This window comes from Rhinopithecus bieti, unplaced genomic scaffold, assembly GCF_001698545.2.
Source record: "Rhinopithecus bieti isolate Rb0 unplaced genomic scaffold, ASM169854v2 scaffold_68516, whole genome shotgun sequence".
Classification (NCBI taxonomy): domain Eukaryota; kingdom Metazoa; phylum Chordata; class Mammalia; order Primates; family Cercopithecidae; genus Rhinopithecus; species Rhinopithecus bieti.
In genome coordinates, this window is record NW_016825834.1 from 75,731 (window position 1) to 97,452 (window position 21,722).

Consider the following 21,722-nt stretch of genomic DNA (forward strand, 5'->3'; position numbering starts at 1 on the left):
GAAATGGTATACCTTGAGAGTTAACAGTTTTGTATGAAAATGTTGTCGTGTTGGCTTCAAAAGGCTGGATTGCTGTCATCACCAGCTCCTGGGGTGAGTTGGTCAGGAGTGGTTTGGAGAAGAGAAGCCTGATGGTTACACTGGTAGTAACCCCTGTTGTAGATAAGAAGGTATGCTGGTAATCGATGGCTGCCTGCTGGTCAGAGTGATTTCCTACCTGTAACAAAGGTAGAGGACTTGCCTAGAGTACATTCTTGCATCCCTTACATTTCTGGTTCCATTTGTGTTCTTAGTTTTTTTCTTTTGCCTCCTCTTCTTTATCCAATTCAAGTTATCTAGTTATATTTTATGTGTATTCATCAGGGACTTTAAATCCTTTTTTTTCATATGGAACAAGGAAAAATGAACAAATAGTAAGTCAAGCTGCATGGCACTGACCACACATGTCATTTGCACTCTCAGTGTGTGGAGAGATGCCTTGTTTTGTTTTGTTTTATTTCATTTTGTAGTGCTCAAATCTTGAAGTTTTGGCTGAGTGTGGTGGCTCACACCTGTAATTCCAACATTTTGGGAGGCCGAGGTGGGCAGATCACCTGAGGTCAGGAGTTTGAGACCAACCTGGCCAACATGATGAAACCCCGTCTCTACAAAAAATACAAAAACTAGCTAGGTGTGGTGCTGCACACCTGTAATTCCAGCTACTCAGGAGGCTGAGGGATGAGAATCGCTTGAATCTGGGAGGCAGAGGTTGTGGTTAGCCCAGATCATGCCGCTGCACTCCAGCCTAGGTGATAGAGTGAGACCCTGTCTCAAAAACAAAAATAATAAGATAAATGAGTTAATATCTCTGATGTCCTTTGAACTGTGGGGAGAAAGGTCCTCTCTAAGGCTTGCTTTTTTGTTTTCTGCAGGTTGACAGCAGGGACTGGGCCCTTAATGGGAACACCCTCTCCCTTGATGAAGAAACGGTCATTGATGTGCCTGAGCCCTATAACCATGTATCCAAGTACTGTGCCTCCTTGGGACACAAGGCAAATCACTCCTTCACTCCAAACTGCATCTACGACATGTAAGTATCACCCCGAGCTGCTGGGGCGGATCTATGCCTCAGGGCCCTGAGACTGAGGAGGGCAGTAAAAGGTGTTATTCTGCCTCAGATAAAGGCTGCTTCATCGAAATGACCATGGGTCCTCTGCCATCAGCCTCAGAGTTATGACTTGAAACTCAAAATATAAACAGCCTCACTCTGTGGGTTTGCAATCTAAGAAATGGAAAGTGCTTTGAAGAGGAGAAATGGTATGGAAATAGTGTACCATACCGAGGGGCTGCTGTTTTATAGCTGCTCTTTTTGTCCTTCAGTTTTCTCATTCGGGACAATTAAAGATAGTGTTATTTGAAATAATAGTAACAATTGAAATTACTCTGCAGAGTGGAGAAGATGAGGAAGGCCTTTTTTTTTTTTAGATGGATTTGCCCTCTTGTTGCCCAGGCTGGAGTGCAATGGCGAGATCTCGGCTCACCGCAACTTCCGCCTCCCGGGTTCAAGTGATTCTCCTGCCTCAGCCTCCCAAGTAGCTGGGATTACAGCCATGCGCCACCACACCCAGCTAATTTTTTTTTCTTTTTTGTCTTTTTAGTAGAGGTGGGGTTGCACCATGTCAGTCAGGCTGGTCTTGAACTTCTGACGTCAGGTGATCCACCTGCCTCGGCCTCCCAAAGTGTTGGGATTACAGGTGTGAGCCACTGCCCCTGGCCAGGAGCCCTTTTATGATGTGAAAGGAAGAAGGAAAATAAAGTCCTAAACCTAGGGCGTGACATGTCAGTGTTGGAAAAGACTTATAAAATCAGAGTCCCTATTATTTGCTAATAAAAAGGAATGAAGTACTGACATATGCTACAACATGGATGAGAATTGTAGACACTATGCTAAGTGAAAGAATATATGACTCCATTTATATGAAATGTCCAAAATGTAGGAAATCCATAGAGATAGATAGTAGATTAGTGGTTCCCTAGGGCTGGGGACGGGGGATGGGGAGTGTGTGCTAATGGGTATGGGATCTCATTGCAGTCTCATTTTGGGGTGATTAAAATGTTCTAAGGTGGGTGTTCTAAAATTAGATGATGGTGATGGTTGCAGAATTTTGTGTGTATTTGTGATATTCAGTTGTTGAAAGGCCACTGAATTATCTGCTTCAAAAGGTAATATATATAAATGACTACATATATTTATACTCTGTATATAAAATACAAATAATCCTCTTAGAGTTTGAGCCTTCTCTTCCATCTGCTCATTGAACCTCTTCTTGGAAACCTCCATTGGGGTGGAGCTTACGTTATCCACAAAGGTTCAGAGAAATATACAAATGAAATAGACATTACAAAATTAGATTCTGGGCTCCAATGACTAGAAAGTTCTTTTTTTTTTTTTTTTTGAGACAGAGTCTCGCTCAGTCTCCCAAGCTGGAGTACAATGGCGAGATCTTGGCTCACTGCAACCTCTGCCTCCCAGGTTCAAGCAATTCTCCCACCTCAGCTTCCCAAAATAGCTGGGATTACAGGCACCACCTGCCATCATGCCTGGCTAATTGTTGTATTTTTGTAGAGATGGAGTTTCACCATGTTGGTCAGTCGGGTCTTGAACTCCTGACCTCAGGTGATCTGCCTCGGCCTCCCAAAGTACTAGGATTACAGGTGTGAGCCACCGCCCCTGGCCTAGAAATTTCTTTATAATGAGCCCAAATGGGTTTCCCTGTAACATTCAGCCCTTGGCCCTAATTGTCTCCCTTTTTTCCTGTATACCATGTCAGCCTCTCTTTTACATGGTAGCCCTACATACACTTTAGTAGTTTTTATATGACCCCTGAACATGTTCTTCCCAAAGCCAAACATCTCTGACTGTTCTCTAGAGGATATAATTGGGATTCTTTGTACCATCATCATTGCTCTCCTTAGCTTGGTGTGAGAATGCCAGTTATTCTTAGGAGCCGGTGAGCTTCCTGCAACCTTTTCTTTTCAGTTGTAGCTTGCAGTCCCAAGCTACAAGTTGTAGCTTGTAGATGCAGTCAGTCATCTTGCTTGTTAGCATAAGCAGAATCAGATCATGTGCATTTAATCTGTAGGAAAATTGCCAGAATTTGAAGGTTTGTCAAGAATGTCCCTTCCTGCATCCTTGAAATGGCTTAAAAATTTTCCTGGCAATGACTTGCTCTCTTTGGCAGCCCATAACAAGCACTGAAGCTACTACTTCTGTTTAAAGGACGGGTAGAAATGGCAAAGGACATGTGTCATGTGAAATGAAACTGACACTGTGATTAACTCCAAGGCTTCCATGGCCAGGGTGAATTAGGCCAAAGCGTCATTCCAAGCTGCACACAGCTTAACAACAACGCTTTAAAGGGGTGGTAACAAACAATCATAAATGCTACTTAAGACCACTCCTTTAAAACAAACCAGGTTTTTTATTTCATTGCAAGGACATGATTTTTCTCACCAAAAGGAAGCGAGCACAGGAGACAAGAGAAGGTTTCATTTGTACAAAACCCAAGTCCCTGTACTCTGCCAGTTTTCATTTTGTTTATTGTTGTTTGTTTGTTTGTTTGCAAGCCCAGGGTGATCAAATCTTAGTTATTTGGGGTAATGAGAAGACTACTTGAATAATAACCAGATATGAAATTCAGATACCAATTAATGGTATTCATTTGTTTCAAAAATCATTGGTATTGATATGTACCTTTTTTTTTTTTGAGATGGAGTTTCGCTCTTGTTGCCCAGGTTGGAGGTACAATGGTGCGATCTCAACTCACTGTAACCTCCATCTCCCAGGTTCAAGTGGTTATCCTGCCTCAGCCTACCAAGTAGCTGGGATTACAGGCATGCACCACCACACCTGGCTAATTTTTGTATTTTTAGTAGAGACAGGTTTTTGCCATGTTGGTAAGGGTGGTCTCAAACTCCTGACCTCAGGTGATCCACCTGCCTTGGCCTCCCAAAGTGCTGGGATTACAGGTGTAAGCCACCACGTCTGGCCCTGATATGTACACTTTAACATAAACAAAACATTTTCATAGGCTTTTTTAACTGCAGTCTAGTACAAAATGCCAAATGGACAAATAGATAAGAGCTGCTTTTCTAGACAAACTGTAGACAAGTGGCTAAGCCACTTGGCACAAAGGTTTGGTTTGACTGCTAATCGTGTAGCTCACATTTATAGACCACTCGCTCCGGGCTGGTGCTGTGCTAGATGCTGTTCATGCATTGTCTCATTCAGTCCTCCTAGTAACTCAGTGAGGCCACTACTATCACCATCGAGATCACAGACAGGAAAAGCAGGTCGCCAAGGCGGAGCAGTTAAGGCTCTTAACCACTGTGCCTTCGGTTCGTCTTCAACAATCAACACCTGAAATTGAATTCTTTCTTTTCAGTCTGTCCGTTATCTATACTCTGAAAATGATGACGATAATGAGCAGGAAAATGAAAATAAAAGAGGATTATAAAAGAAGCTTCAGGCCTGGAAATTCAACACATGGTCTGTTTTTTGTTTTTTGCAGTATACCAGAGGTTAACCAACCTGTATTTCAGGAACTTTTTTTTAGTAAAATATGTTAATTTACCTTAATTTTTTTTTCCGAGACGGGGTCTCTGTCATCTAGGTTGGAGTGCAGTGGCATAATGTCAGCTCACTGCAACCTGTGCCTCCCAGGCTCAAGCGATCATCCCACCTCAGCCTCCCAAGTAGCTGGTACCAACAGGTGCGTGCCACCACCCCTGGCTAGTTTTTTGTATTTTTGGGAGAGGTGGGGTTTCGCCATGTTGCCCAGGCTGGTCTCGAACTCCCGAGCTCGGGTGATCTACCCACCTCAGCCTCCCAAAGTAGGGGGATTACAGGCATGGGTTGGTGCACCCAGCCAAGTGAAATATTTTAATTTAAGCAAAGAGTCGTGATTTTCATAAGGAATTCCTGAATCCACAGTCCAGGCATCTCCTTTGTGGTGGAGTACAGGCTGATAATTCTGTTCACATGTGTGTTCACAGATGCATGCTCACAGACAGGCAGTAACCAATATTAGTTGAATCCTACTTTGTGCCAGGCACTGTATAAGGTGCTTTCTATATGTGACCCCGTTTTGTCATGATAAAGACTCTATGGGATAACTATTACTAGTATTATCATGATTTTACAGATGAGGAAAGTGAGATTCAGAGATATGAGGTGGACTTTCCAAGAGGACGCAGTAAAAATGTGTTGAATCAGGACTCACACCAAAGTCTTCTGACACCAAGTGTCCTTTCCACGAAACGTGATATGATACCCAAGTAGGGTGGACATAGAGGCCCCTTTGGTGTGAGGTAAAGGTTGTTCCTTTTTAACTCCACATAAAAGAAGTCCCGAAGCTACAGACATGCCCATTCCTCCACCATTGATAGAAGGAACCAGCCAGCTACTTACTATCATGCCCCAAGCACCAATCTTTTTTTTTTGAGACAAAGTCTCACTCTGTCACCCAGGCTGGAGTGCAGTAGAGCAATCTCAACTCACTGCAATCTCCACCTCTTGGGTCCAAGCGATTCTTGTGCCTCAGCCTCAGGCGTAGCTGGGGTTACAGGTGTGCGCCACCACACTCAGCTAATTTTTGTATTTTTAGTAGAGACAGGGTTTCACCATGTTGACCAGGCTGGTCTCGAACTCGTGACCTCAAGTGACCCACCCACCTCGGCCTCTCAAAGTGCTGGGATTACAGACATGAGCCACCACGTCCAGCCGCCAAGCACCAATCTAACTTAGGACCTGGAACCTTCTCCTTTGCTGTCTCACCAACCCTTTGTTCAAAATATGACTATAAACTGGGCGCAGTGCTCACACCTGTAATCCCAGCACTTTAGGCCAAGATGGGCCAATCACTTGAGGCCAGGAGTTCGAGACCAGCCTGGCCAACATAGCAAAACCCTGTCTGTACTAAAAATACAAAAAATCAGCTGGGCATGGTAGTGCACACCTGTAATCCCAGCTGCTCAGGAGGCTGAGACATGAGAATTGCTGGAACCTGGAAGGTGGAGGTTGCAGTGAGCCAAGATCATGCCACTGCACTCCAGCCTGGGCAACAGAGCAAGACTCTGTCTCAAAAAAAAAAAAAGACTATAAATGAATGAGATTGATTTGACCAGACGCATATAAAAATAAAGCTGATTTCTTCCTGGTCATGCCTTACATATATCCATTTCAGCAGCTGTTAGGTGAGCTAAGTCTATTTATTGCTTATTTATCTGCCTGTTCTGCAGGGAGCTGTGCAGATGAACAGGGTTGGGAGCCTTTGGCAAATTAACATAGCCATAGTGTTAACCTCGTTTCTGGTCCCAAGAGGACTTGTTGTAGGAAGGAGATACTGCTCCCTTCATAGGATGCTCCACAGGGAAATACTAAATAAGCAGGTTGGCAGGGAGGTCTAGACTTCCCTCTTGGGAAGAAATCTTCATCTACTTTCATGCTAGAAAATAATATTTCCTCTCTATGTATAGGGTGGAAAACAGAGTTTTTGCCTTTGAAAATCCACAGGGCTCTTTCTTACAACTCCAAAAGCACTCTGGTGAAGCCTTCTCCCTGAGATACAGCCAGGTAATCTGATGCTGCTGGCCAGACAAGCTCAAATGCTGGCGGGCTGCACTGGATCTGATTTCTCATTAACGACAGATTCTTGTTGTTGATCATGATTGTTGGTTTATAAATGCAAGGTGCCAAATATGCTTTAAAAAACAGAGCAGTGCTTTTCAAACTTTAATATACCAGTGGATCACCTTGGGGGTGTCGCTAAAATGCAGATTCCAATCCAGCAGGTCTGGAATGGGGCCGACATGCTTCATGTCTAATAAGCTCTCGGGTGAAACTGATGCTGGGTGACCACACTTTGGGTACCCACCAGGCGTGCCCAGGGAAGAGTGCCTGTGGGTGATTCCTCTATCAGCCCCTCCCTAGCCTTTGCTTCCAACCTCCTGGTCTGGCCCGGGAATGACTGTGTGCATCTTGATGTTTAGGTTTGTCCACCCCCGTTTTGGATCCATCAAATGCATCCGCACCCTGAGAGCAGTGGAGGCCGATGAAGAGCTCACCGTTGCCTATGGCTATGACCACAGCCCCCCCGGGAAGAGTGGGCCTGAAGCCCCTGAGTGGTACCAGGTGGAGCTGAAGGCCTTCCAGGCCACCCAGCAAAAGTGAAAGGCCTGGCTTTGGGGTTCAGAGACCTGGAATAGAAACTTGGATCTATGCACTACGTTTATCCGACAATGGGACAACCAGGGACTGCTCATGCTGTGACGTCACATCCTCTCACCATGTGTTAGCAACGACTTTCTCGCATACTAACTAGGTTTGACTGTATTACTCATACCAGATTTAAAATTAGCTAGCCTTGCAACAACGTCCTACTGAGAGGTATTGTCAAGCATTTGACATAAGACAGCGTGATGTTCTTTGGTGGTTCAAGTCTAAATCTGTACCACATTCAGAGATGCCAAATGATTAGACTGAAACAGGGAAATGGGGTTTTTCAGTCATTTTTAGTCAGTGGTTTTCCATAGTGCTTTTTTTCCTATGGCCAGTGCAAAGTGTGTTACCACACTTGCATATGTGCCATATTGAGGGTTGACAATTACTACATCTTTATTCTCTAAATGTAGTATAATTTGCCTTTTAACCTTTGATCTGTATCTTGCAATAGAATGGCTTTGTTTTTTTCCTAGTGAATAGAAGCCCACTTCTAAAGTCATTTCACCCCTCAGTCCTATTCTTTCTTAGATATCCTTTACAAGAGAAAACTTCCAAATGGATTTTTGCATCAATAGCAGTGTGTAGGTCTCTCTGGTTCTTTCTATATCATCATTTTATTATTATGTCCTAATATAAAGTACTGGCTCTTAGGGCCAGGGTATTATTATAGAATATTATTCTCGCATGTAAACAAAGATATCTTTGCTTTAAGATGTGAGAAGAAATGAATTTACTTTGTTTGCATTAAGTTATGGAAGAGTTGTAATATATACTTCAAGAAAGAAGAGAAGAAAATTAGTATTTCTAAGCGGTAACTGTGGCAATTTTGCAATATTTTCAATAGTGCTAGTAATTTTTTTCTCCTTGAGTACACATTAAATGTACATAACATAGTGCAGTCAGGCTTGTGACACAGTGCATTGAATTCAAAAGTCAAATAGCAAATTTGAATTCTAACAGAATTCAAAAAACAATTTTTTTAGTCAGTACTACTAAGGCAGACATACTGATTACTAGGTACAAATCAAACCTTGATGCTAAAACTCTTCATCATTGTAATTTCAAAGCACTTACCTGCTTCAAAACATTGTAAACTAAGACTGAACACCTGTATAGTTTAAAAGCAACACTATCAATAGCATTTCAGCCATTTTGCCAGCCATGTGTAATCACAGCAGCAGAAATAAGGAGAAAACCCCTGTTTTTTAGTTTAGCTAATTAGATCTGTAACTTCACTGGGATTGCTCTGAATGAATTCTGAGAGTTTTGTTTTTTATAAGCACCCTTACCACATGCCATAGCTATGTCTCTTTTAGACACCTTGATGTGGTGGCTGGAAGAACTGGAGAGCAGCTGTTGTGCTGATCTGCAGCTGTCAGCTGTGGTTCCTGTCACCTGAGTCAGTTTGGTCTGGAAAGCTAAGGCCTTCCAAGCTATAGCGGAGAGTGAGCTCCAGCTGATGAGAGAAGGCTTGCAGTGGGAGAAGAGTGAAGACATAGGCAGAAGGAAGTTTGCTATTTCTTGTCAGTTGCACATAGCTTTATGAAGACTACAACAAAAGTGCTCGATCCCAGGCTGCTCATGACTTTCAGTTCAGGTGGCCCCTGGGCACATTGACAGAGTTGCCCTTCCCTTCTTTGCAAGGCCAAGCTTCCTAGAGCACCCAGTTGCATACTTTGCAGCTAGGTGGCAGTGGTTTCAGTGAGATCCAGTTGGATCCCTGCTTGAAAGCTTAAGCCGATGGTTCACCCATGAGAGGAAGTTGTCGGTGCTTCCAGAAAGATTACCCACCAAAGGAACTGAATCGAGTTTTTAGATTTAAAGGCACCAGGATAGGGTCACTTTTATTCTGTAGAAAGAGACCGTTTTATACACTGTGACAGATGGGCCAGGGCCTCTGGACTTGTATTCTGATAGGTGCTTTAATTTAAATGTGTCCCAAAGGGAGTGACTGTCTTCAGGAGAAAGATGGTTTGCATTGAGCTCACTCAGGTGAGTTGTGCAGCTGGGTCAGGGAATGAGGTCAGGGAGAGGATAGTGCTGGTCGTGCCCCCGATGCAGCCATGCTCTGAATGATTTCATTCCTGAGAGTGATCGCATTCTGGTCCTGGCTGCAGTGGGGTACAATTTACATCCTAAGGGGCTACTCTATCCCATTCAAATGGAATTTTTTTTCAAAATTGGATAAAAGGAATTGAAGAGTTGTATGTAGTGATTAGTCCGCTAATCAGTTCTTCAGATGAGATGTTGAATGGTAACACTCTGAGCTTAAAACTCAGCAGTGTGTCTGCAACCTCCACGCAAATCAGAGGAAGCAATGCACCGTCGCTGAGCCTCACTGTGTCTTCCTCCCAACTCTCTTCATGCTCTCTGTGTCTTCCAGCTCTTCTTTCTCCTGCCGGCTCTCTCCTCTCCTCTCTGCCTATGTGAGAACACCTGGGCGTCCTGTATAACAGCAACCCCAGCTGCCCTCTCCTGTTCCCTGTTCCGAGTCCTCTGCACTGTCCTCTCTTGAGTCTCCCTGGCTCTGTGCGTGTCCTCGGGTCCTTCCCGTCTGGCTTTCCCTCTGTGTGTCCCTCTCTGTTCGCTTTTGTCTCTGGCTCTGGCTCTCCCACCCCTCCCCTCTCACACACACATACTCCCAAATATAAGGCTCTGTCGCAGGTTGGAATCAGAGTGGGGCTTGAGATTCACTGAGTTCTGTAGGTAGGGAAAGAAGTCAAGGGAGTGGAGGTTCTATAAGGAATTAACAGCTGAGGACGGAAGGGTTTGTTTCTTGTTTGAACCTAAGTGCAAGTGGAAAAGAATACTCAGAATGTATTTTTCTACTTTACATCTGCTGGGGAAGGAAATATGTCAGGAAGCTGCCGCATCTGGTCATTTCATCAGCATGAGAATCACAGCAGACGTGGAAGATTCCATGTGGTGGGGAATAAAGAAATGACTTTATGCTGTCCTGAAAAACAGCGGGAGCCTATGTGTGTGTATGACACTGTAATCTCAAGCAGATTCACTCAGAGCTGTCTCAGTCCAACTCCTGCATGACCAGATCTTCCCTTAGCATCTTTTCTGTGATGAAATATTATCTTGTGTTAGAGTTAGGAATAGGAACTAACCTGCAGGAGCATGTCCCCAGATGGACATTTGAATGGACTAACAAAAACAACTGGAAAGATTGAATTTCCGACACAAAGGAATGATGAGATCAAAAAGAAAGCAGTGAGGAGTTCTTGAGTCTTGTAGTACCTATTCTTATTTTAACTTGCTTCATCCTTGATCTACCCGAGACACTAAGAAGGAAATTAGTTTTCCAAGAGCTCTTTGAACCGTCTAGGACTGTAGTTAAACCTATTTGACCTATGGGGGTTCTTCACACTTGAAAAACTATTTCCTTATCACCAACAACCCACCCGGAAAGGCCAGTGAGGCCAAATGTAACCATTTTTAACATTTAAATATAACTATTAAAATTGCATTAATTGTGAACAGTGAATTAAAGGGTTGTCTTCTCCGGGAGACAGTATGTGGCACTTTTAGTAAATTTTGTTTAATATATAAAAATTTAAATCACTCACTGCAACATGCATTTAAAATCTTCCAAGAAGGTAGAGGTATTGTTTTTTCCCTTTTGTTTTGTTTTAAAACAGTTGCCTCAAGCTTCTGTCTTAAGAGTAGTGACTTAGAATCCAGATATCTTTTGTTTTAGAAAAACAAGCAAAACTATGTTGCAAGACTGACAGTTGTAATGTTTATTTGCCACAGATCAAAGGTTCACAAAGTATATCAAATTTACATCTACTTGGGGTACCTTGATAGATTATTACTGTTTTTCTTTTATCTTTCCCTTCAGGAATTTGGAACCTCGGCGTCACTTTTTTTAATTTCAAAAATACTAAATTGTAATAGTTTTCTTTTGCCAAATGTGTGCATACATATTCAAAGCAATGAAACTATTTCAAGCCATACAACCACAGGGGTGGGAACCCTTTTCACAAATTTTAATGTGTTTGTATGTAAATAGATGTTTGTATGAAATATTTTCATGATAGAATGAATATATTTAAATGAAGTTGAATTATTCCAGTGCTACTTAAACACATTACAAAAATTTTGGTGAGAATTATCTGAGTCTACTGAGATGTAATGCAGATCAATTTTGATTTTTAAAAATCAAAAGCCTACAATAACTCTGACTCTCAGCAACTTCCTCGGCGTTGTTGCACCTGACGTGGAGAGAGCTTGTAGGCTTCCCCAGTGCCTCAGCCGCTTCCTGGTGGAAGTTAGGTGCTAATGGAGGTGTGTTCACCTTTTAGTGATATCACTGCAGGCCTTTGAGGGGCCTGAGAGTGAATCAGAGGCATTAGAGACACCGGTGCAGTTATCTGGAGCACAATTTCTTTGCAGGGCAGCAGAATCAGAAGCCAGACTTGGCCATGTGAACCTCGAAACTGGGTTTCCCGGCCGCCATCAACCGCCACCCTTACTGCCTAGTCACACACGTCAGGGAGGCTGCCCTCAGTGGAGTTGGGGTTCAGACCCCAGGGTGGGACTTCACAGTTTTGCCAGCAATCTCTACCTTCTGACTTCCGCCTCGCAGAGAGGAAGGAGAAGGGAGCATCTGGCAAGGGGCCCATTTCTCAGCACAGTACATTTCCTGTCTCAGCTCTGGAAGACTATGCACCCAAGCACCAAACTTCCAACCAGAGAGAGAGACGTCCTCCGATAACAAAAATCCTTGCTTCCTCTGTCTGTGACTTTACACACAATTGTTCAAAGTTGTTAAATATCAAGACCAATCACATCCCTAGGACATACCTCCCAACTCTCCTGACTCTTATGTTTTTGAAAAAACAAACAAACAAAAACTCCTTTATGATGATATTCAACTTGAGTGGGTACTTTTTCTCCCACTTTGGTCCTGGATATAATGAAATGATACATATTAGGGTAAATTTTCACTGTGTATAGTAGCAATATGAACACACATGCCAATGTATCAACATATCTACTTGGTTACATTTTGGGTTACAATAATTAACCTTGATTCATGTATTGGGAAGCTACAGGGACTACGTAATGCCTGCTTATCACATAGGAAAATTATGTCCATAATTCTGAGCTCCCTTCTTCAAAAGTTTCCTCCTGGGTTTTCTATGTTCTCTCTTTATCCTGAAATACATGTATTAGGTTGTGAGTTATGTTTAAGGAGTGGAAGCCAGGGGTATGCTTTCAGCATTTATTGCAACCAAAAGTTAGCCCCATCACAGTTAACGAGCATCTTTGGTCTCTTGTGGAATTTGAACTAAATCTATGAGCCTTATTCAATATCTATAATTCTATGATTTTTTTTAATTATGGGAAATTAATGAAAGATGTTTACATGAGTAATGTTTGCCCTTACTGTGTTATGAATGAGTTTTTTGTAGTGTGTCTGGGTGCATGATGCAAGAGAGTAGGAAAAATGTTTCTGAAACAAAACTTGACAAATATTTGTAATGAAAGTAAATTTAAAGATTGCTATAATTGCGCTATAGAAACAATGCAAGTATTAAACAAAATATACAATCATCTGTCGCTGTCTTCCTTTGATCATCTAGGTTAGAAAAGCAATAATGGTTTTCTTATAATGTGTCTACCTGTATATTTAAATTACTAAGTGAACTTTACATTTTAAGTTGTTTTAAAATATTATTAGCCATTTATCATTTTCAGAGCATTCTAGTAAGAGCTGAGGATGAGTCGGAAAAGTTTGGAGCTTGCTGTGTATTTGATATGATTCCACATACACCCCTAAATCCCGAAGGATTAGCCACACCAACAGAAAGTGTCGGATTGAATACATACATGGTAAGGGTCTGGAATGCGAATGAGATGATCAGAGCAAATAGCTGAAAGACAGGAAACTTCAATTCACGATTTAAAGAAAATATAAAAATTTTGTTAGATGTTGTGGTAGATTTTGGCAGTCTGAGGATGAGTCTGAGCTGAGAACCCTGGCAATCCCTTATTCCGGCCCTAATCACAGTCAACATTTCCTTTTTTTTTTGTAATCTGAGATGAAGTCTCACTCTGTCACCCAGGCTGGAGTGCAGTGGTGCAATCTTGGCTCACTGCAGCCTCCACCTCTGGGATTCAAGGAATTCTTTTGCCTCAGCCTCCCAAGTAGCTGGGATTACAGGCACATACCACCACACCCAGCTCATTTTTGTATTTTTAGTAAAGACAGGGTTTCACCATGTTGGCCAGTCTGGTCTCGAGCTCCTGACCTCAAGTGATCCACCTGCCTCAGCCTCCCAAAGTGCTAGAGTTACAGGCATGAGTCACCGTGCCCGGCCAATCAACATTTCTAAAGCACAAAAGCCAGTGACAAAGGGAGTCAACATAGTACCTCATTATTAGCTGGGCCTTCTGCCCAGGACCCCAAAGAAGTTAATTCTAGGAAGTTTGGCAGGGCTACACGAGACACAGTTAGGCCTCAAACTGAATTAGGCCATGAGATCTTCTGCTTTATTTTACCTCCCTCAGTTGCCCAATCCTTGATTTTATCAGACTTCCTTCCACAGAAGGAAGGAAACAGAAACGAGTGAGATGACTGAGTCCAAACTGATGTTGGATCAGCTTTTCCACCTGCGCAGACACATTCTCATGCTAGATCTTTCAGGCAGGGCTTCACCCTCTAACACACATGGGTCAAATCACAATATTAATATTCTTCCTCCTTGTGGGAACGGGGAATATAGGATTAAAAATTTAATACAAACCGAGGTAAGCTTAAGAAGCTAACCTTGAAAGTGAAAGATAGGGCAACTTTCATGGGTTAAGATGATTGATTTGGGCCCAAGGGTTGTAGAATGGGGTAATGTGAAAATCAAGACAAAATTATGTTAGACCAAATTAGCAACCATCCCATCTATACTAATGGGATACCAATATACTAATATACTAATTAGTATAGTAACCACCCCATTAGTATAGATGGGATGGTTACTAATATCTGCCTTTGGGTTTAAATATTCGGAATCATTCAGACTGCTAGTTTATATTAAATGTGAAATTATTTTAGCAGTCATCTCTAGAACTAGGTAACAGCTATCGAAAGACTATGCTGTAGTTTCATTTTCAACTCAGCATCTCACTGATTTGGGGTTGTTCAATAAAAAGGCTGTAGTTGAAAAATAAGAGGAAGGAGAGGAAATTCTGTTCCTCTTCTTGAAGCAGAAAAAAAAGAAAAAGTAGAAAAGGGGGTTCTGCTCCAAAAGTATTTCAGAAAATGACTGTTACCTTGCAGATAGATAGATATAGATAGATAGATGATAGATAGATATAGATAGATAGATATAGATAGATGATAGATATAGATATAGATGATTATATATAGATGTAGATATAGGTAGATACAGGTAGATGATAGATATAGATGATTATATATAGATGTAGATATAGATAGATATAGATATAGATAGATAGATAGATAGATGTAGATAGATCATGGTAATTCCCTCACAACATAGTGGTATGCTCGGTAAATGTGTTTTTCCTAAAGTTTTATTTATTTACAAAAACCAAAAGCCAGGGTTTTGAATTTAGAGCTTCACTTCTTATAATGTACATAGAAGACAATTAATGGATCCATCTAGATTGCTACCAAATTTTTACTTCTGTAAGTATCAGAATGCTTCCAGCTTCAAGAAACATCAAAGCCCAACTCAGTATGGCCTACGTAATAAAGAAGACTTACTAATTCACATAACAAGAAGTGCTGAGTATCCCTACAGTTAATTCAGCAGCTCCACCAAGTTCTTCTCATCTTTCCACTCTACCATTCTCAGCTTGTCTGCTTTGTCTTCAGGGGCTAGCTCACCTCACAGCCACAACATGGCTGCCCGGGTTCCAGCCATCACAGCCAATTTGGCAACATCCAATAGATGAAAAGGAAAGTCTCTTCTATGGCCTCTCTCACTGAGGAAACCTAAGCCTATCACTGGCAATGGCTACGGGGCACTATGATTATCTGAGTGAAGCATATGGCTGTGTAGCCTGAACCAGTTTGGGGCTCTCCCAGCAAGTAGGAAAGGGAAATGATAGTTGGGTTGACCACTCACAGTGTCTGCCTCATCTGCATCATGAGTTTTATTTTCTTATTTTCTTCAGAGAAGAAGAGAGGTTAGTCTCTTCAAATAAATTAAATAAATGGATTTTTAAAAATAATTCAAATCAATTTATCAGCGGGGGCTGTGGAGGAGTGTATACAAAGATATATTTATCTAGAGTTTATCAGGCAGTTTTAAGTGTTTTAGATTATTCATTTAATCTTTTCAACAACTCTATGATATAGGTACCGTTACCACACCATTTTACAGGGAGAAAAACTGAGGCATAGAGATGTTAAGATACATGGTCGCAGAACTAGGAAGCCATAGACTCAGAGTCTGAAGCCGGGCAGCTGGGCTCCTGGCTGCTCTCCTAACCATACTTATGGGAGCTCTCTCTCCTACCCTTCTCTCTTCTTGGTCTCCATGGGTTAAGGCCAACCTTTAATATCCTGTGTCTTCCTTGCCCTTGATCATCATCCACTTGGCCTACCCACTAACTGATCTCTCTGACTGGGTCCCTCTTTGATCCAATCCATGCAACATACAGACCAGCTTCTTTTTTTTCTTTTTTTCTGGGACGGAGTCTCACTCTGTCGCCCAGACTGGAGTGCAGTGGCGCGATCTCAGCTCACTGCAACCTCCGCCTCCCAAGTTCAAGCAATTCTCCTGCCTCAGGCTCCCGAGTAGCTGGGACTACAGGAGCATGCCGCCACGCCCGGCTGATTTTTTGTATTTTAGTAAAGATGGGGTTTCACCGTGTTGCCCGGGCTGATCTCAAACTGAGCTCAAGCAATCCGCCCACCTCAGTCTCCCAAAATGTTAGGATTACAGGCATGAGCCACTGCGCCTGGCAAGACCAGCTTCTTATAATTTTATACTCAGCCCATTTCTATCCTGATCCCCAACTTCCACCTCCTCTGCCTGGGTTTCCAGCATAGCTTCTCCATCCCATCTTATTTCTCATTCTTTGCCTCCAACACGTGAAGCATCTTCCGTTATGGGATTTCCCTCTTCCCGCCTCTGCTCCTCTCTTCCTGCCTCTGCTTCTCTCTTCCTGCCTTTCTGCTGTGGCAGAGGGAGGGTTGTGTGGTGGAAAGGACTTGGGATCTGGAGTCAGACTGGTCTCACCCGGCTTTGCCACTGTCTGTGTGATGTTGGGCTTTTGATTGCTCTCTGGCAAATATGGATTTGCTGTGGGGTTCAGAAGACTGTTTGCATGTCCTCTCTCTCTTCCTTCCTGTGCTCCAACCACACCCACCCCCTTGCAGTCTAGGAGAGCCAGGCGTGCCCCACTCTCGGGCATGTCTTTCTCCCAAAGAGCCACAGGCTCTGCCCTTGTGCCCTTCAAGTCTTTGCTGCATGAGGACTTCGTTGACCACCCCACTTAAACTGCAACATTCTCCTCCCCCAGCATTCCAAGGCCACTTTACCCTCCTTTATTTTTCACCATGCTTCTCATTACCTTCTAGCATACCGAAGAATTTAGTTATATTATGTTGATGGTTTATTGTCTTTCTCCTCCCTCTAGAATATTCACTAACATATCCTTAACATTTGATACACAGTAAGCACTCAATAAATACTTGTAGAGTGAATGTTTGAATGGGAGTCAGTAGATTGTAATGATTAGGAGAATTTTGGTAACCATCTTAGGTTGAAATCCCAGCCTTGCCATTTCTAGCCGTGACATAACTTCTTTGTGCCTCAGTTTTTTTCTATTTGTAAAATTAAACTATAATGATAACTGGGGGGAAGAAAGATTGAATTTTGACCCATGGAGTGAGCTCACTAACTTTGTCCCGCTTGCTCTGGGATGCCACCTTTCCAGGCATAGCCACAGCCTGCCTCCTTCCAAGCAGTCCCCCGTGAAGAGCCCTTGCCCCAGGAAGCCTGGCCTGACTCTTCGAGACCTGCCCTGTCCCTGCTGCTCTGCCACATGTGGATGGACACTGCCAGACCATTATTGTGTGTTCTCGATTGTTTAATGAGTGAAGCATCTAACCGGCCTCTCCCTTAGATGACAGGCTTTGCGGGGATCACTAGGCATATCTTCCTGAATGTGCACAAAGCACTTTCTAGGCATGTGATGTGGGAATGACTGAGCTAGAGTACCTTTATTTATTTAGTTAGTTAGTTAGTTAGTTAGTTAGTTAGTTAGTTGGGGGGTTTTTTGGAGTACTTTTTAAAATATATATATATTTCAATCGCTTTTGAGGTACAAATTTTTTTTTGTTACATGGATGAATTATACAGTGGTGAATTCTGAAATTTTAGTGCACCTATCACTAAGCATACATTGTACCTATTATGTACATTTTTATCCCTAGCTCCCTCCCACCCTGCCCCATCTGAGTCTCTGAAGTCCATTATGTCACTCTGAATGCCTCTGTGTACTCATAGCTTAGCTCCCACTTATAAGTGAAAACATAATGGGTTTTGGTTTTTCACTCCTGAGTTACTTCACTTAAAATAATGGCCTCCAGCTTCATCCAAGTTCAGCATGAATTTCTTAAGCTTTACCACATAGCAGTCCCTCTTCTGGGTCATCAGCAAATCAGCAGTGAATAAAAACAAAGTCCCTGCCTTTGTGGAGCTTGCATTTTAGTGAGGGAAACTGATAAGAAGCAAGTAAGTGACTGTATGTGCCCGGGTAAGTGGTATGGGACAAAGAGAGGGCAATAAAGAGGGCGAGGAGGTGTGTAGGGCCAAGAGGGGTGCTATTTTTTTGTGGGTGAAGGTCAGGGAAGATCTCATTTCCTGAGGGAGAGAACAAATTATGGAGATTCCAGGGGAAACATTTCAGGCTGAGGGAGCCACACAGAGAGCCACTAGCTGAGGTGGGAATGCTCAAGGAAGCTCAAGAGGCCAGGGGACCGGCCAGTGGGGAGAGAAGAGAATCAAGTCCTACAGGGGCCCCGAAAACCATTTTAAGGACTTTGTTTTAAACTCAGAGTGCGAGGGGAAGCCAACCAGTGAAGTAAAAATACTTTGGTTTGTTTTTAAGAACACTGGCCAGGCACGGTGGCTCACACCTGTAATCCCAGCACTTCGGGAGGTCAAGGCCAGCAGATCACCTGAGGTCAGGAGTTTGAGACCAGCCTGGCCAACATGGCAAAATCCCATCTCTACTGAAAATACAAAAATTAGCCGGGTGTGGTGGCGCGTGCCTGTAATCCCATCTACTCAGGAGGCTGAGGAGGAGAATCGCTTGCACCTGGGAGGCGGAGGTTGCAGTGAGCTGAGATGGTGCCACGGCACTCCAGCCTGGACGACAGAGTGAGACTCCGTCTTAAAAAAACAAACAAACAAACAAACAAAAACCACCAGCTTTCTTAAATGTAGTTTACTGCAGGTTCTGTAAATGCTTTTGAAATCGTAATTGCTGTTAGCCCTTTCATTGGAGGGATCTCAGCAGAAGAATGACAAGATCTTCCTCCCACATGTAAAAGGATCACTCAGGCTGTTGTACTGAGAGTAGGCTGGAGTGGGAGTAGGGACCCAGGTGGAAGCAGGGGTTTCATGATGATGGTGGGCAGGACAGAGGGGCCATGGTGAGGAGAAGTGGTTGAATTGGGGTGCATCATAGGAAGAAACAGTAGAATGTGCTGAGATGTGGCATTAGGCATTTCACTGATTATTTAGGAATGGTGAGGCCAACAGATCAGGAGACAAATGCCGCTCTCGGAAATTTGCTGAAAAATCAACTCAAAATCAGAAGGCAGATTAATTGGAGAAAAAGCACATACATTTATTTAATGTGTATACACAAGAGCCTTTAGAATGATGATCCAAAGATATAGGGGAAATTGGCCATTTTTATGCTTAGGTTCAATGAAGTATGAAATATGATTGGACAAAAAGGGCACGATCTAATGCTAACAGGCTGAGTGGGGAAACCTAGCCAAACCTCTCCATCTAGATTCCTCTTGGCCTCTCTGAGCACGCATTCCTTTCTTCTGGGTGTGGGGCAGGGTTGTCACAACCCAATGGGTTCTTCTTGCCCACTGCCCTGAAAAAAAAACAATGCACTGAGAACAGCAGATGTTGCAGCAAAGGAAGAATTTTAATGATCACAAGGCCAGCCAAGCAGGAGGACAGGAGAAATTTCTCAAATCTGCCTCCCCGAGAATTTAGAGGCTGGGGTTTTTAAGGGTACTTTGGTGGGAAGGGGGCTGGGGAACTGAAAGGATTGATTGGCTTTGGATAAAATCACAGGGGAGTCTAAATTGTCTTCATGCAGCTGAATCAGTTCCTGGGAGTGGGGGGGTCTTGGGACCAGGTGGCATCTCTTGGTCTGCTGAATGCTAAATCTGAAAAATATCTCAAAGACTGGTTCTTCAGGTTTCACAGTAGTAATGTTATCTGCAAGAATAGTTGGAGAAGTTATAAATCTTGTGACTCTGGGGCAGTAAGCAACTTACAGAAAAACAAGCTCGGCAATGGCAGGTCATTGTTTAACTCAGCCTATTCTTTAGCAAAGTTCAAGCCTCTACCATAATTCTAACCTCATGTCCTCTGGTTAGTATTTACAAATTCGATTTCCATTTTTGAATGAGGAGGGGACCAGTTGGAGGAAAGGACTGTTATGGCCTCCACACAAGAATGAGCAAAAGCAAGTCAGCCTGGTAGAAGCAAGATAGTCAGTTATGTCAGATTTCCCTGACTATAATATTGCAAAGGCAGCTTTAGGGCCCTTTCTGGAATGGGGGTCTTCTGACTATAGTCAAACAAGGTAGGTCAGATCATTTCTTTTTCTTTTTGAGACAGAGTCTTGCTTTGTTGCTCAGGCTGGTGTACAGTGGTACAATCTTGGCTCACTGCAACCTCTGCCTCCCTGCGACCTCTGCCTCCCGGGTTCAGACAATTCTCGTGCCTAATTTTTGTATTTGTAGTAGAGACAGGATTTCACCGTGTTGGCCAGGCTAGTCTCAAACTCCTGACCTCAAGAGATCTGCCCGCCTTGGCCTCCCAAAGTGCTGGGATTACAGGCATGAGATAATTTCTTTATGGTCAGTTTTTACACAGAAAGGCAGAGGGAAAGTTCAAGTGATATTTTTAGGTTTTATGGCTTTGGGGAAAAATGGTCTCGTTGCCAGGATCTGCCTTGGGGTCTATAGGCAGCCTCTGGGAAGGATGGGACTCAGAGACAGAAGGGCAAGAGAAAGTCAGAGAAAAACCTTTGCTCCTGAAGCTGCCTCTGAGGCCTTCCTTTTCAGGTATTGTTTTCTGAAACCCAGTAATAGTTTGTTATTCACAGTTCCCAAGAGGAGGAGGCATACCATGTTACAGGGGCCATATGGGGAAGCACCAGGATCAAGTAGGAGGTAGACGGAGTGAAGAGAAAATGTGGGCAAGAGCCTGCATTGTGGGGTCTGCGGGAAGAAATGGAGAGGCAGTCAGCAGGCCTGGGATTGGCTAGCTTAAATAACTTCAATAGATTCTGGGGTATACCAGCTGTCTTTAGCTGTCTGGTACCTGACCCTGGGGTGATGGTGGCATGGAGTGGAAGAGGCCTGGGAAGGAAGTGCTTGCAGGCACAGAAGCTGATTTGGTTGAGTTGCATGTGAAGGGCGCCAGCCCTTTGCTATGTCTGGGAATCAGCTAGCCCTGGTAGGAGCAGTCCCTCCAGAGCCCGCAAGGCCCTAGATGTCAAAGCGTCAGCATTAAAAGACATGCTTTAATATAATAGGAAGTAAGGAATCAGGGATTTTTTGATCTGAGCAACTGAAAGAATGAAGTAATCACTTAGTGCAAATAACGGTCACCACTGATGATACTGATGGTCTTACTGTAAATCTCCTGCACTTTCCCAGTTTTTATTTCTATTTCCAAAACAGTCCATTAATTTCTTCATGGTCCAGCTCCCTCTTGTGGTGAGGATTTATTCTCATACTGTTTCTGACATGCTGTAAAACAAACATCTCTAGGGAAAGGATGATTTAACACATTTTAAAATCTGAACCCAGGAGGTGGAGGTTGCAGTGAGCCGAGATCAGTGCCATTGTACTCCAGCCTGGGTCACAAGGCAAGACTCCGTCTCAAAAAAAAAAAAAAAAAAAAAAAAAAAAAAAAATCCCAGCAGAGGGCCAAGCTTGGTGGCTCACGCCTGTAATCCCAGCACTTTAGGTGGCCAAGGTGGGCGGATCACCTGAGGTCGCGAGTTCGAGACCAGGCTGGCCAACATGGTGAAACCCTGTCTCTACTAAAAATACAAAAATTAGCTGGGTGTGGTGGTGCACGCCTGTAATCTCAGCAACTTGGGAGGCTGAGGCAGAAAAATCGCTTGAACCTGGGAGGCAGAGGTTGCAGTGAGTGAGATCATGCCATTGCACTCCAGCCTGGGCAACAAGAGTGAAACTCTATCTAAA

General features: G+C 43.3%; 1 protein-coding gene across 2 annotated transcripts in view; it reads left to right on the plus strand.

The window, feature by feature from the left end:
• The window catches only part of SETD7 (SET domain containing 7, histone lysine methyltransferase), a 62,889-nt gene that overhangs the window by 39,280 nt on the left and 1,887 nt on the right, over positions 1-21,722 (plus strand). The window contains exons 7-8 of one of the 2 annotated variants that reach the window (XM_017863177.1): positions 912-1,069; positions 7,030-12,829. In XM_017863177.1, coding sequence (XP_017718666.1) covers positions 912-1,069; positions 7,030-7,210 — 339 coding nt within the window. In that variant the 3' untranslated portion in view covers positions 7,211-12,829. Of the gene's footprint in view, positions 1-911; positions 1,070-7,029; positions 12,830-21,722 lie in introns of those variants that run through there. The other variant, XM_017863178.1, reaches the window with a different exon arrangement.